The sequence below is a fragment of the Mizuhopecten yessoensis genome, unplaced genomic scaffold, assembly GCF_002113885.1.
Source record: "Mizuhopecten yessoensis strain PY_sf001 unplaced genomic scaffold, ASM211388v2 scaffold10387, whole genome shotgun sequence".
Lineage (NCBI taxonomy): Eukaryota > Metazoa > Mollusca > Bivalvia > Pectinida > Pectinidae > Mizuhopecten > Mizuhopecten yessoensis.
This window is the reverse complement of record NW_018408521.1, coordinates 69,776-85,716: the sequence shown is the minus strand read 5'-3', so window position 1 is coordinate 85,716 and position 15,941 is coordinate 69,776. Positions and strand designations below refer to the sequence as shown.

General features: G+C 35.3%; 1 protein-coding gene across 1 annotated transcript in view; it reads left to right on the top strand.

Moving 5' to 3' along the window:
• Positions 1–994, top strand: part of LOC110460406 (deleted in malignant brain tumors 1 protein-like) — a 183,979-nt gene extending 182,985 nt beyond the window's left edge. The window contains exons 35-36 of the mRNA XM_021513281.1: positions 136–292; positions 618–994. Of these exons, the coding sequence (XP_021368956.1) occupies positions 136–292; positions 618–843 (383 nt within the window). The 3' untranslated portion in view covers positions 844–994. The remainder of the gene's footprint in view (positions 1–135; positions 293–617) is intronic.
• Positions 995–15,941: the final 14,947 nt, after the last annotated feature.

Sequence of the window (15,941 nt, the reverse complement as noted above, 5' to 3'; positions counted from 1 at the left end):
TCCAATGTCCATCTTATAATATTGTCTTCATATTATTTAATGTTGCAGAACAAAGATTAGTGTATATACACCTCGCGTGCTAATTTATTCCCCAGCCGTTTCCACATTATAAACGGAGCGTTATTTTACTTTCAGTTGACTCTACAATAGACATTCGTCTGATAGATGGACCAAACAATTATACCGGTCGAGTTGAGGTGTACTACGGTGGATATTGGGGAGGTGTTTGTTCTCACCGCTTTTCTTTTGGTGATAAAGACGCAGCTGTCGCATGTAGGATGCTTCAATATAGGCAAGGGCGCATTAAAAAACCGTTTTAAGTGTGGTTTAAAAAAATCAAATGTTTCCCCTCATATCGTTGTAAATACTGTAAAAACTAAGATGAAAAACAACTTATTAAACGTTTTAACTATTCCATCAAAAAGACTAAAACTAAGATGAAAGGAAGCATTGACTTTAAAAATTGCTGTTGATACTGAAAAGCCTAACAAAGTAAAAATTTTCTTATCTTTTCGTTTGTTTAGAACTCGCCAATACACACTTGGGATACTTTGGCTTGTTAACGATGAAACCAAACACTGTCAACGACAGTTACCTTTTTGTTTATGTGTTTGCAGTGATGGTCGGGCATTATCGGCAGTGTACGGTCTTCCTTATGAACCTATATGGATGGACAATGTACAATGTGATGGTACAGAGTCCAGTCTGGCTAATTGTCCTTTTGACGGTTGGGGAAATGTTGGCTACTGCTATTATCAAGCTTACGTCACGTGCAACAACGTATCAGGTAACTTAAATTTTCTTTATGATATTGTTCGCGTATTGATTTTCCAAAAAGACTAATTTATACAAATGTTTTATATTTTCATTATTTAACAATATAAAAGTTCAAGGAATACATATTAATCTTTGCTTATTTTTTTAAATATGATTTCATTAAACATTTGCTTTTTGTAACCGCCTTAATATTCAAATGAGATCATATTTAGATGATAATAGTTGTAAATACCATAAAATCGATATTTGTGAAATCTATTCTGTATATGCAATTACATTCTATTGATTATGTTTTTTTTGTTATTATTTTTCGTTGACATTTTAATAACATGTTTAGCACTGGTTAATATATTATTATTTGTTATTTATGAATATATTTTATTCAATGCTGAACTATAAATGTAAATTAAATGGATCTGTTATGTATCAGGTAGGTAAACGTTTACTTATATATCAGTCATAATGGTATCTTAGTCACTGGTCAGCGTATCCAGGTTTGTATACAGTTTCCAATTTGAGATATATAACAACTGATTGGTAAACATTTGTATATGTGTATATGTGTATTGATGTTTGTATATGTTTGTATATGTTTGTATATATATTACTTGAATATTAGTTTGAAGTATTGATCAAATGCAGATAATGTGAATACATTATAATTTTCATCTAGTTAAAAATGACTTTTCGTGAAATTTCTTAATACAATTTCAATATTATGTTTACTTGAATTTAATTTCTACTTCTAGTCTATAAAATTATATTTGGATTTATTTGTATTAAATTTACTTGAACTCAGATTGTTTATATCAAATGTAGTATTGACATGTTTAATGATTTTCACGTTTGTTTCAATCTTGCCATTTTACTGAATGATATTAAATGCCATTTACACTGAATAATTCAGTCAACTGTAAATTAGCAGTTATAATTCAAACTATATCATATATATAATTATATTTTTGAATAAATATAAAATGTTTAAAGTATTTTATAAAAAGATAATTCCTCATTTACCTTATGTTTATTTGAGTAATCCAGTTTGTTTCAGAACAGATGCCTCGGACTCCACCGGACAGTCAAAACCTATCTTGTATTGTATGTCACAACATAAATGTAGTCACTGCATACTGCCACTCTTGGCTTCAGCCAAAGCAGCGACTTTATTTGGCTTATGTTAACAAAAACAATTTTTGGAGGTGACACTAAATTCATTATTCGGACAGTTAAATTAAAGTAAATGTCCTGTTTTGATTGGGTTGTTTATTTAGTGATTAATCTTCATAGGTTACTTGAAGTAGTGTTCTTCTAAATCTGAAATTATACACGTTATGCACCTCCCTTTCTGTTTCTTCAATAGTTTAAACCTATTTGGATTTCCTACGTTTTGGCCCCTGTCATTACCGATGAGTCCTAGAAGAACGAAACATTTGCACGATGCAGCGTAATTCATTTTTGGCGTATTGTATAAGTCACCAAATTGTATCGGTGCAATTACATTTGTGTATCCAATGCTCACATTTCTTCAAAGGTTATGATTTAGGAATATTTATAACAAATGCAATGCTTCACGGTTTTTGATACTTTAAATGATATATTCTCTATTAGAAAACAAAACAACCCAATCACAACACCGATATTTATTCATTCCAAATTCGGGTCCCGAGTAGAACCACGTCCACGCCGTGGGACCTGGAAACATATCTATTGATATGGCGAAGAGTTCTAATTTTGTACTCAGTTTATTTTCCCTATTCTTTTTCAGGTGTCGTCATTGACATGATGTTGAGTTCGAATTTAAATATTTGTTCCAACTTCATTTTTAAATAAACTATATTTATTTTACAATGATTATGAAAAAAAAATCTTCAGCAGATATAAATCACTATTGTTGGCCCAGATGTTAGCGCACAAAGGTCTTAGTTTGACAAGAAACTGGAGTACCCGGTGAACACCCACCTGCCCGGTGAATCAAACACCTGTCATCTTGGTGAAAAGCGCGTACACTATGCACTGCGCCAATCAAATTGCCTGCTTCGGTATTATTTATTTGTAAATAGTTATGCAATGTTTTAGAATATGGTTTTGTGTTTCACTTATTTCATCATTTAAACAATTTCGTCCGTATACATGAACAAAATAAATCCATTCCTAAGATTCAAATGATTGTCTCCTGTTAAAAATACATTAAATTTCTTTACAAACACTGGTCCTTGTGTTTCTTCTTTATTGTTATTTACTTGTAGAATGTTAGTGTGCTGACAAATGGGCAGATAGCATCAAAAGATGTAATCTTTACTACCTCTTTAATTTTTATTTAATTTTTGTATCCATTAAAATATGTTTTCTATTTACAAACGTCTGTTTTTCAAACGTATATCAATCATTCTATGTGGTCCGCGCAGAGAGTTTTACTGTGGGAGGAAATTGTATTTGTATTTTTATAATTCAAAAATAGCAAAAAACAAAATATGAAATCATGGTCGATCAAAGGGAGACAACAAAGGGAAATCAGGGGACACCAAAGCAACAGGAAAACAAAAAAGATGAAGTTCTGGACCACATAATACACAGATATATGTGGATAGGGCATTCACCTTTCACTAAGACGACCGGGGTGCGACTGGTATTGGGTCACTACGTGTTTTTTCTCCTTTGTCCATGTTTTTTTCTCCCACACTATGATTATCTGTGCGCGCTGCCATGTAGGCCATCAAGAGCGATGAGTGTAAGTTAAGAAAAACTTATTTCATGATTGTTGTCAAAAATATATAGTTTATATCTCTCAACACCCTTATACATCAGCAGCCAACCAAGACAGCGATAACCGTAATAATGTTATCATTTGAGAAGTTTAAAAAAAACTACCTTAAGCTTTAATTCCTATATGTATGTTTTCTGAGGTGTAAACAGAAAAAAGTTTTCCCCTTGTCAATTTCTTTCATAATACTGAACATTTAAAACTTGGACAGCAAGATTCGATTCGCTACAGTTTAAATGCTGATACCTTGACACTTACGATGATTTTAATGTCAAAAGGTAAACTTTTCGCAGTGATTACAGTGCAATAATAAAACAAAATCAAATTTATTCGCATTATTCAAAATGGCTGGTCAATTTGCCTTTTACAAATCCTGTCAAATTAATTCAGCAATCTTAGAAACCTAGTTTTATGACACACTTTCAGATGAGTGTTTGCTTTTACAATTGACCACTATTTGTTTAATGGTATTGAAACCTGTTATATTAAATCAAAACGAGATTTTAACGTGAATTGAACTATAGGAGAGTAAATCATAATGTTGTCACCATTGTACCATACGTACACGTTATGTCAATATGACATCCGTGCCATTTCTGCTATGCTTGTTATCAAATATTGCCTTTATTTATGTTTGCGGAAAGAGTTTAAATTTCTATATAATTATATTAAAGTCCTAAAGCCAATGCCAACATGCATGATGTTCTGTTGATAAAACATGTCGCAATACAAAAGTTATAACAGTTGAACCAAAAGAGATGAGAGTTTCTACTTTTCTAGTCACTGTTACGTTTATCTGTAAATGATCATGATAAACCTGCGGATAACAACCTAATACTGCATGTGCAATTTCTGTTTGTGTGCATAAAAAAGAACAACAAAACAGTCTGCTGTTTACTGCAATATCATTATAAATTAGTATGATGCAGTGATTTTAGATCAGATACCATTACATGTAAAAACTGCGTATCATGTAAAGAAAGCATGTGTATTGATTACCCTTGAAACGTGAAGGCGCAGTAGTGTGTCATAGAATGACATAACTACTAACATAGAATGCATCACTGACTGAGTTCAGATATCCCATTACAGGATAACAAAAAACATTTCTAGATGTTGGTAATTGTATAAGGGTGATAGCTCTAACACGTGTATCCAAAAATACTTGCTGTATACTGTGAACATTAAAAACCCTGTCATGATGTTTTTCAAATGATAATCCAGGGGTTTATCAAAGACACAAAAAACACCCCGCACACTTAAAATTAGCTACTATAATATCTATTTCTTGTTTTTGCGATTATGTTGCCACGGCTTCATACATATGTGGTTACTGACTCTAAATTAGAGTCATAGGGCAAACCAAACTGAGATAACTGCAGATCAACTTGATCAAACTTGTGCAAACCTGCAAAACCTGGGACAATTGAAATATAAAGGACATGTGTAGGCCTACATAAACACACCTTGCTCTAAAGTAAGGACAATATCAACCCGCATCATCAAAATTGCCGTACATGTACACATTCACGTACTACAGAACTATTGAAATGCCTGATACGAAAAACAGCTTTTAGCTGTAAACCCAAATAACGAGTTAATTAACACAAACACAAGTGCAATAGGGGAGGTAACTCCAACACAATTAAGAAAAACACACGTGTGGAATATAATGGACTCGAGCAGTTACTCGACCTTTTGATATGATATAAATTGCGTCACAGGTTCACTGGGGTGACTACAACACGAATATATTACCGTATTAGGCAGACATATTCGGCGTAACCATTAGATTCCCCATAAGTGGCAATAACTTACATGTGTAACACGTGTGATAACTGTTGATCGCTCCACCAAGTGACGTCGAGAACATAACAAACTCATAAATGAACGAAGATATTTGAATTTGCAAAAACTAGTGAACAGTGATTATAGTAATAGGTCACATAAACATAATTCACAATGAAAACTACACAAACGATGACGATTAACAACAAAATTAAGAACCCAGTTACAAAATTCTGAACCTACGACGACGCTTCGGAAATCTGACAACATCTTACACCACTTACGCGAAACATCAGCAACTATTGGATATTTCATCGATGAAAATATTGTAGTTCCGTAAAGTATAAAGTATAAATTTCAGAAACAGCATCAATTGAGAAACAAAAACTTTTAAATTTGTTTTTGACAAAATATGATTGTGCTTTTCCATGAATTCTGAGATAAAAAGAGAACGTTATAATGGGAGATAACTCTGACAGTCATATGCCCAGCAACGCAGAGGTACCAACTCACAAATAACATAAATATGATTTAGGCTTAGACAAATTGATATAATTTTAGGTTTATCATTTTATAATATAAGCCGCTCGTTGATTGAACGAGGCACGTTTAACAATACTTATAGTTATTTTTTTTAACATCAACACATTTCGTTAGCTTAAAATGAAATATAGAAATTGAAGTGATAACACTTTCTTTTCCTTTTGCAAGATCCACCAAGATTTATTACAGATCACACATGTCTCTCACCTTTCGTTATATACGTGTAACACTGATGTCACTCAATATATTCCAATATGTTGATATATCTTAATAATTCTCTTTTCCCAATGTCGTCATATCTATAAACAGGTATCAATTTCTCCGGCATTCGTAGACCACTGTCACAGCACTTGTTAAAATTACTTTAGATTCTACTTGAAATAGCATGTGTTAAAGTTTAAATCCCAATTCTGACACCATTTGTGACGTTGTACGCTTCAGCATTTGGCACCAGGTCTAAAGAAATCTGTTATTTCCGTCAGAATTATAACTAACCAGTGCAGTTCAAATTAACTAAACATTTATTACAAAAGCAGCAAAAATTCACATGAATCAAACAAAAGATGGACACAAAGTTTACTGAACAATTCCGATGGATACTCAATTTAATCTACAGTTATCTCTACCTCTAAAATTCTTTCCAGCTATCTTATCTCCAACTTACTTTATATCTCTCTCTACCTTCTCCAAAACTATCTCCCCTAAGCAGCCAAATACAGTCCTTGTTATAAGGCCCTACAATAAACCACTCGCTGACTTAGTTAATATATACTGCATATATATATTGTTATCTAAAGATAGAATCCTACTAAACTGCTTAAGATAGAACTCAGGATGCCTATATCTAAAAATAAATCCTGGATGTCCCTTTGACCAATTATAGTGACTAGCCATCCTATTTATAGACTCTACGGGTCACCACCATTTTATCTAAATATAACACAATCATGTCACCCCTAACTTTCCAATGGTCCCCCCCCCCTTAAATATAGCACCCCTCTTCTCTCAATTTACCTATGAACTCATCTTAACATATTCTGGTCCCTAGTAATGACATGATATATCTGCTCTATATATTGTAATATGACGTCCGTGGGGAGAGCCTGTCCAGTGTCGGTAAATGAAAGTGATCGTATAGCGATTTTGTTTTTCCTCAAAACTACCGACAAACAGCCCGGCGGCAATCCCCAAGAACGTCCCGTTGCGCCTGTCTGTACAGTCAGACACAGGTCTTCTACTTCTACTTCTAAATGGTACTGACCAACTTCAACAATTTGAAGATAAAATGTCAGACGAGGAGTGAAACATGGAAACATTGAGGTCCGTCAGATGTGGAGGAGTATCCTAGTAAAAAAAACCACCTTGTTTCAAAGTTAACTTACGTTTGTTTAATAACACACGGCTAAGCTAGCCGTTAAACTATGACAAACAATACGTACATTAATAACAGTAGTATATAGTATAAGAAGAACAACTACAGTGTGTAGAAACGAATGTATGTTTAGTAAACCTATATATATCAGCCCCCACGTGGGGCCTATTAGGCGGCCTTAATGTAATTGTAACTAACGGCGAAAACCTACCCCTCCCGGAACACTGACAAACGCTTAGCTAACAAGCCTTAACCTTTACCTAACGTTCCCTAACGTGGGTGTACCGCTTTCAGTACATCGGAAGCACTGTGTTCAGAGCCTTGGTATAGGGGTTTTCCCCTCCTTGTATAGCCGGCTTTCCGGCCACGCAAGTCCCAAATTTTACCCGTGCATCCCTTTTTATACCCCAACCTCCTGGCCCTATGTAACATGTATCGGACACCCATTCTGATTGACTTAATCTATGGCCTATGCGCAGTGAGCCCGGAACATCTTTCGGTAACTCTCCAACATTCGGTCGTCTCAAAAGTAAACACCCATGTTAATAAATAGACTGCACCAGTGGTATCCGCTGCAAACGCCGATAGAATAAGGATGGCAATAAAGGGATACGCATGGAAAGCAGTTAAACAAACACTTAGGCTAGCGACTTGTTTTCCCACAAACCTCCTCTCTTATGATCAAAGTACTATTTTACACAAAATATACCTTTGTCTAATCAAAGCTACCCTACCACCCAGGGAATACCCTAGGAATATATAGAAAACTTCAAAACTTGCAATAAACAGTTTGGTAACAAATAAAGGAACAGGCATTTACTTACCTCCTTTTAGGTAGAAAAATAAAACCAACCCTGATAAAAATAAATCTAACCTGTTAACTACAAACAAATAATTGTCTCAATATTACACAAAAAATAGGACATATATGTAACTGGTAATACAATTCCTGAAAGAGAATACATACAATAATATGTAAAACCAGCATACCTTCCTGCAAATCCAGAATAAATAAAACCTGTTCACTAAAATGTCACTGTAAGCAAAGTTCTTGAAAATGAAAGCAGAACGCTTAACACATTGGGAGTTAAAAAAAAAACACGCATAAAGCGTAATCCTGCGAGTTTGTCAACATCAGCAGCAGTCTGTCTAGCTGGTGGCATAGATCCGTCTTTCTCCTGGTTTGGTTACTTGGTCAGGAGCGTGTGGATCTCAAAATCCCGTCGGCTCTCTGTTCCCGGATGGACCATCAAAACAGCACTCTTATGAACATTTTTGGGACATAGAACGCAGTGGAACTGGTTACAGTTCCTGGAGAACCTGATCCATGTTCACAGCGGTCACAGCTTTACTATTGTACAGGTATACCAGTGTTAGGCAGCATACATTAACACTTCTTTACCTGTCTAATTTATTAAAAGTGACTTCCATTAAATTGTTGAATCCCATTTCTTCACAAACATAAAACCCATTGTAATTATAAAGTAGGTAATCTCCCTTAGACTATCACATACATGTAGTAATAGTCCTTAGAATATCACTTCCATGACAAGTACTTACCAGCATAATATAGATGCTTGTTTCCCTCCTGCCTATTTAATGCATTCATATATAGGGTGTAGATAGATTCGACTGGTCACAGTCAACGTTGCTATCTGGGAGAATTCAGCCCTGACGACTGATAACAGTCGTTCTCACTGTTTTCAGAACCCCAACCATGTCCTGTAATTTATCTAAACTAAAATCTAGACGGTCTACGTTTGTGATTATTGAAAGTATAGTCTCCCACTGGTTAGTTTTATAAATCAACTATTACATACATATGTACAATTTATTTCACACTTCATATGACTTCCCAGTCAACCTGGTACAGGTCGTGAGGAGTTCTACAAACCATATCCTTACTACCTGTATAGTTACGGAGGATACCAAACACTGGGTCTACCTATAGTTACTCTATCTGTCTGATAATGCCCCTTCCTATCTAGTATCAACATCATTGTCGAACACAAACATTTGCGTTTAATAACACTATCTACTAGTATTGTATAGTGTAATGGATCAGACATAACAGTCCAATTATAGTCATCGCTATCAGTGTTGTCAAAAGCATGAATATCATTTGTTGGATTAGCGTAGCATGGTGGTGTTTATCGTACCTGACAGGTTACTAAGATTTCGTTTGAAGCTGAATTTCACTCTCATATTTCACTAAGAAATCCATCCCTAGTAAGCCTGATAGGTTGTCTACAGTTGCCACTATAAAGGTATGTTCAAACTTATTTGATCCTATGTCAAAAACTAAAGGAATACACCCCTTAAAATCGAGTTGGTTTCCATTCGCTGTAGTGACATTTGGTCCAAATCTCTGTAGCGACTGTTTGTCTAATCACAATTTTACAAACTCCCTATAGGTGGGAACAGAAACAGGAGACCCAGTATCTTCCAGCATCCTCCAAGTTACATTGTGCACCTGCACATCTGTACACAGACAACCTTTGCCTGAAGATACTTTATGTGAACTAAGTCGAATCTGGCCTGACACCTTCTCTTACTTTTCTATTCTCCATTGAGTTTTCTCCCCTTTGTCCAACTCTGTTTAAGGCCTAGAGATACATATTGTACATCAGACTGGCATCTCGGCCGCGACCCCAGCCTTCTTTAGTTTTCCGACCTACTTAGTTTTTCCTCCAAGTACCTTAAATTAAAAGTCTGGTAAGTCCCTTATATAATGACCCTCTTCTTTACAGATCAAACACGTCCCCTTTTTGTCTGAAGTCCTGTTTTCATTATCTGTTTTATGTTCGGCTAACTTCTTGTCTAGTAGCTTACTTATATGCTCCATTGTTAATATTTGACCCTCTGTACTATCATATTAGGTTATGGACAGACTTTTTCCAAAGGTTTCTGTGGACTACTCCCTTCTACAGCCTCGTATTATAAAGCGGAGGAAAAAGCCTACTCTAGTGTTTTAGGATGGCTGAATGTTACCTTCTTTTTCATCTCAAAGTTATTTAGACCGTTTATGAACTGATCTATGACTTGACACTCAATGTAATAATAGAATAAATCTAAATAGGCTAGTAATGTTGTTCTTCGTAGCGAATACCCAAAGTCTGAAGCTGACTCGCCTTTACCCTGCTTTTGTCCCCTAAATATACACCTATATGCCACACTTCTTTCCTTGGGATTGAATCTCTTAGTGAGACATTGTCTAATTGAGTTATAATCGGATAACTGCCTTACCGTTATATTTCTTAACTGCTTTTGGGCTGTGCCCCTTAAACTAATACTTAGTTGTAGGGATTTTTCTGTGTCGGTCCAAGCATTCCAGGCAACTACATGTTCAAAGTGAACAAGATAGTCATGCTAGTCACTGCTTGTACCGTTAAATGTATCTGGACGTTTTTCTATTCTATGAAACCCTCAATCCTGATAAATTGTGGTTAGATTCTACCACTGATATAACGTTTCTGCTCTGAGGAGTGTTAGTTATCTGTCCATCTAACTCCCTGTGTTTATCATTATTAAATGAAGTTTGTGGGATGGTGTGTGAGGAAGGTCCTGCCCCCGACACCTTACGTCTAACCTGTCTCCTCTTTTTATGTCTATCCAACTCTAGTTCATTATCCTCAGTATCCCCCTCATACTGTTCTGACTTTTCCCTCTCAGTTCTATAATTTTTCTTCCTGAGTATTGGACTTATATTTTCCTGTTTAATCTTGGGTTTAACATCCTCCCAATTTCCCTTTGTCTTAATTCTCATAGTTTTAGGGGGAAAATGTACAGCAGACTTCCTTAACCTTCTTCCTACTAACACCCTTCTTTTTGCATCTTCTGTGTTTTCACTTTCCTCTGTTTCTGAGCTGGATGGGAAATCAAAGGTAACTACTTCCCTACTGCCCACAATTTCACGCTTAGGAAACGATATGATTACTTGACTGTGAATAAATGTCTTAAATTCATTTCCTGGGGCCCCCTTCGGTGTTGATGTAAATCTTTCTGAAGGTGTTTGTACTACAGTCTTTACCAACTCTTCCTCCCAATCAGATTTAGTAATCTCCGACTTACTGGAGTATTGATTAATCTATACCTGACTAATTGTAAAACCATACTTGTTAAACCCTTTATATTTACATTTCAACTGCACAGAGCCTAGATATTTCTACTGGGCCCAATGTATGTTATTTTCGTATAACATACATTGGGCCATTGTGACGTCGCTACGCTTATGACGCCATAACTGTAACGTTGGAGATTGCACTGCTCCACTGTCAACTGGTGACTGTTCTCTGTATGGATTTACCCTGACGTTTAAACGTGTTCAGACTAATATTATGTCTTTATTTCTGAATATTTTATTATTACCTACATATTTAACATGGTGCGCTAGCGCGCACAATTCAATATGTATGTAAGCCAATGTATGTTACACACCAATACATGTCAAAAACATGACAACCAATCCTTAATTAGTCGTATACCAAACTACATTTTTTAAACAACAACCCCTTATCACTATAAATTCTTTTTATTATGTCTATCACAAATCTGAAGAGCCAACCAATAAGGCCTGTTTATACAATTCTCTTATCTTCCCGCTAAAAAGTTAAAAAGAATCCCGGGCGTCCCGCCACATCTTACGCTATGTACACTGCAGATCCTACCAGTTTAAAGTAAGGATACGTGAATCTCATATCAATAATGTAAATGAACATCTATCGTTACAGGACTTGTTTTTCTAATGATAAAGGTATACATCAAATATACATACAATATAGTTTCGTAAAATAAAAACTAGAGTATTTAAATATATTTACATAGATGAAATCGGAAAATAACTCGTTACTCATGTTAACACATCCACGGGCGCGGCATCAATCTGTAATAGGACGTCCGTGGTCCAGTGTCGGTAGATCAAAGTGATCTTACAATAATTTTGGTTTTCCCCAAAACCACCGACAAATTGACCGGTGGCAATCCCCAAGAACGTCCCTTTGCGTCCGTCTGTACAGTCAGACACAGGTCCGTCAGATGTGGAGGAGTATCCGAGTTATAGATCAATCAACACCTTGTTTCAAAGTTATTTTTTTAAATTATTATCACACGGCTAAGCTAGCCGTTAAAATATGACAAACAATACGTACATCAATACGAGTAGGGTATAATATATGACAGAACAAAACCTACAGTGTGTAGAAAATAATGTATGTTTAGTAAACCTATAGATATCAGCCCCACGTAGTAAAATAAGGGCTATAGGTAATTGTAACTAACGGCGAAAACCACCCCTCCCGGAACACTGACATACGTTAAGCTAACAAGCCTTAACCTTACACAAACGTTACCTAACGCGGATGTACTGCTTTCAGTACATCGATAGCACTGTTATGTGGACTGAGGTCACAATTAAATGCTTCCGGGTTCAGTACCAGCGAATGAAGTCCCTTAGAAATATAGGTATTTTAGTATAAAATATACTTTGCCTCTTAGAACTAAGTATTTGTGTAAAAGTGAGGTTTTGAAATACTCTAAAGATATCAATCTAATAATCTGTGTCAAGTTTTTGTGCATTTATGTTTTGGTGCAGGGTACGGTGTGAAAAGTCCCTTGTTTCCCTCTGTCCCTGAACCGGCAGTTTATATTTGACATTGGTGACACATGCAGACGATTATCTCAAGAAAAAGGCCAACATGCTATGTTGACATTTTTAATATTTTACTCCCAAGATGTTGCTCTGGACCAGGCTAGATGGAAAGTTGGCTATCAAATATTGAGATTTTTTTTCACGAAATTAAATGTTACAATGAAACATATAGTAAAATTAGTAGTGGTCTTAGTCCATGTAACATGTATCGGACACCCATTATGATTGGCTTAATCTATGACGTATGCGCAGCGAGCCCGGAACTCTTCCGGTAACTCTCCAACATCCTGTTGTCTCAAAAGTAAACGACCATATAAGCAAATAGACTGCACATGTGATATCCGCTACATACACCGGTAGAATAGCCGTACAGTGTCTTTAGTTACATTAGGATGGCAATAAAGGGATACACATGAATAGCAGTAAAACAAACACTTGGGCTAGCAACCTGTTTTCTCACAATATACAAATACACTGACCAGAGCCCTACACTCCCGTATCTAATGTAGCCTAGCTCTAACTCCCAAGCTGGTTAGTGCTTGTCTAACTACAAATCAGTTATCCATACTGATTATAGATACCCTTGTAAAGCATTTCTGTTCTCAATGATACTTTTAAACGAACAACATTCTTACCACCAAAGGTATAAATCGCCATATAAGGTTGTTTGGAATAAATGGTCTATCACTTCTAAAGTTGGTAAATTCCCCACCAACGGTACTCGATTCTTTCTTAGAACGGATTTGTGCACACTCCCCATCATATATATCGATGTTCTCTTGTCCGTGATTTTCACATTTATGAGAATGCCGATATGAACAAAGAGTTATACTCGTTTTGATTTAAGACAGGCAAATTCAAGCATCGGAAATAAACTGGACATGTAATAATCCTCTTATCTCTGACTAGGGTCTTCTAATAATTCTGAAAATGTTTAGTGTGTTTTAGTTGAGCGCGGTTTTCAAAATGGGAAAGCACCTGGTGACCTTAAGGACGCGATATCCACTTCTAGGTATCCACTTAAGTGGATACGGTGGATACGCCGGCCCATCACTTTACCTCTACCACTGTACTATACCAAAATGCCCTGTAATATGTTTAGGTCTACTCTTATCCATAGTAGATACTTTTCGCTTTTTTATTGGTAGGTAGCTCACTTTTTATTGGGAAAACTATTGGTACTGTAGAGTGTATAGGTGGGAATATGTGGCATCCACAGACACGTGGCAGTAGTATTAATATGTTGGTAATTGTGTATAAATGCATGTAAATGTATAAATAAAGATTTGATCAAATTCATCAAAAATTTAAAGCCTAACGTAAGTAATCTTTTTAAATAAAAATCATAATAGATAATTTTAAAATAACCTGGGATGTGAAAAACCTGAATAGCATGCATACACTAGACTGAGTGTGCGGTCTCGTTATATCAACATTAAGTTCGATGCACACATAAGACGTGTCGTAGTCGTGATCGCATCGAAACGCGACAAGTCGGGTATTTACACTTAGGTATGCCTCATATACGCCTGGGTCACACAATTCTGTCTTATATCAACTCAGCAATCATTACATCTACTTGCAATGTAACGTTCCTGTATATTTCTTAAACTACAGAGCAGTAGATTCATTTTTTGTTTTGTGTAACTTTGCAGGATGACGTTGTCAAATGTGCAATTTCAGACAGAATGTATTGTAAGATTTAGAAATGATTGTATCCAAGTGCTGAAGAAAATACATTTCTATAAACATTCGACAGGGTTCATGATTTCGTACACATATGTTAAGTATATATATGTACTATATAACGAAAAGAAATATATAGAATAAATATCAAAAGTGAATCATGTCTGCAATAATGTTCTAAAAAGGCTATATATTTCATGCATGAATGTCTTCTAGTTAATTTTTTTTTAAAAAGTAATAAAGTTCTTTACGCATCGAAGCATATAGATGCAAACTATAGCCATAACAACCACATTCAGAAAACATCTTACAATTAAAAACTTATTATCGTCACTTTAGGTTAAAACATTCTATTGAAGCGACAAGAGTGTATTTGTATGTATATGATATACGTGAGAACATGAAAAGGTGTCACAAACTACAGTCATAACAACCACACAAGGAAGAAAATATTTGAAATTATCATATTAGATCCAATTTTTGTCAAGTTTAGTTAAAACATGTTATTGGTCCGACATGAGTGTATTTTTATGCATATGATAAAAATGAGAACATGAAAAGGTGTAACAAACTACAGTCATAACAATCACACAAGGAAGAAAATATTTGACAATTATCATATTAGATCCAATTTTCGTCACTTTAGGTTAAACCATGCTATTCATGCGACAAGAGTGTTTTTCTATGTGTTTGATACATTTGAGATCATGAAAGTATTTTGACTTTTAAATGGGAAGAGTATATTACGTACATTTCTATATATGTATGTTTTCAGGTTGATTAGGATCGATTTTAGACAGAGTTATGTAGCAAATCAATGTATTAAAAATCACTAGATGCACTCTTTAATACCTGGTCATCAACTTTACATGCGAAGAAAATATCAGCGGCACGATGCCTTTCTTAGACACACTTTTGGCAACGAATGACGACAGACCTGTTGAGGTATAGGTCTTTAAAGACAATCAATATATCTAGATATATGTAGACAAATATCTAAACTTCAATTGTTTATATTCTTTGCATTAGACGTAATAAACGGGTTGCTCAACATATGTGGTGCAGAACAACAAAACACAGGGGCAGAATCTCATCGCTTGGACAATGAAAACACGTTGATATATGGAATGAGCCTCAAATGGGTACAATACAATGTCAAGGTAAAGGGAAAAACAAGAAAAGTCTAATTTAGGATTAGAACAAAATGAACGGTTAGGTAATCTAGAAAGATTATCTGAAACCCTCCATAGGATGCATAAAGGATATTGCAAAGAAACAACCAGGGATTCTACAAGTTGCTTTGTAATATCAATATATAACCCAAGGATACATTCCAGAAAAAAAGTCACAGAAAGCATATACAAAAC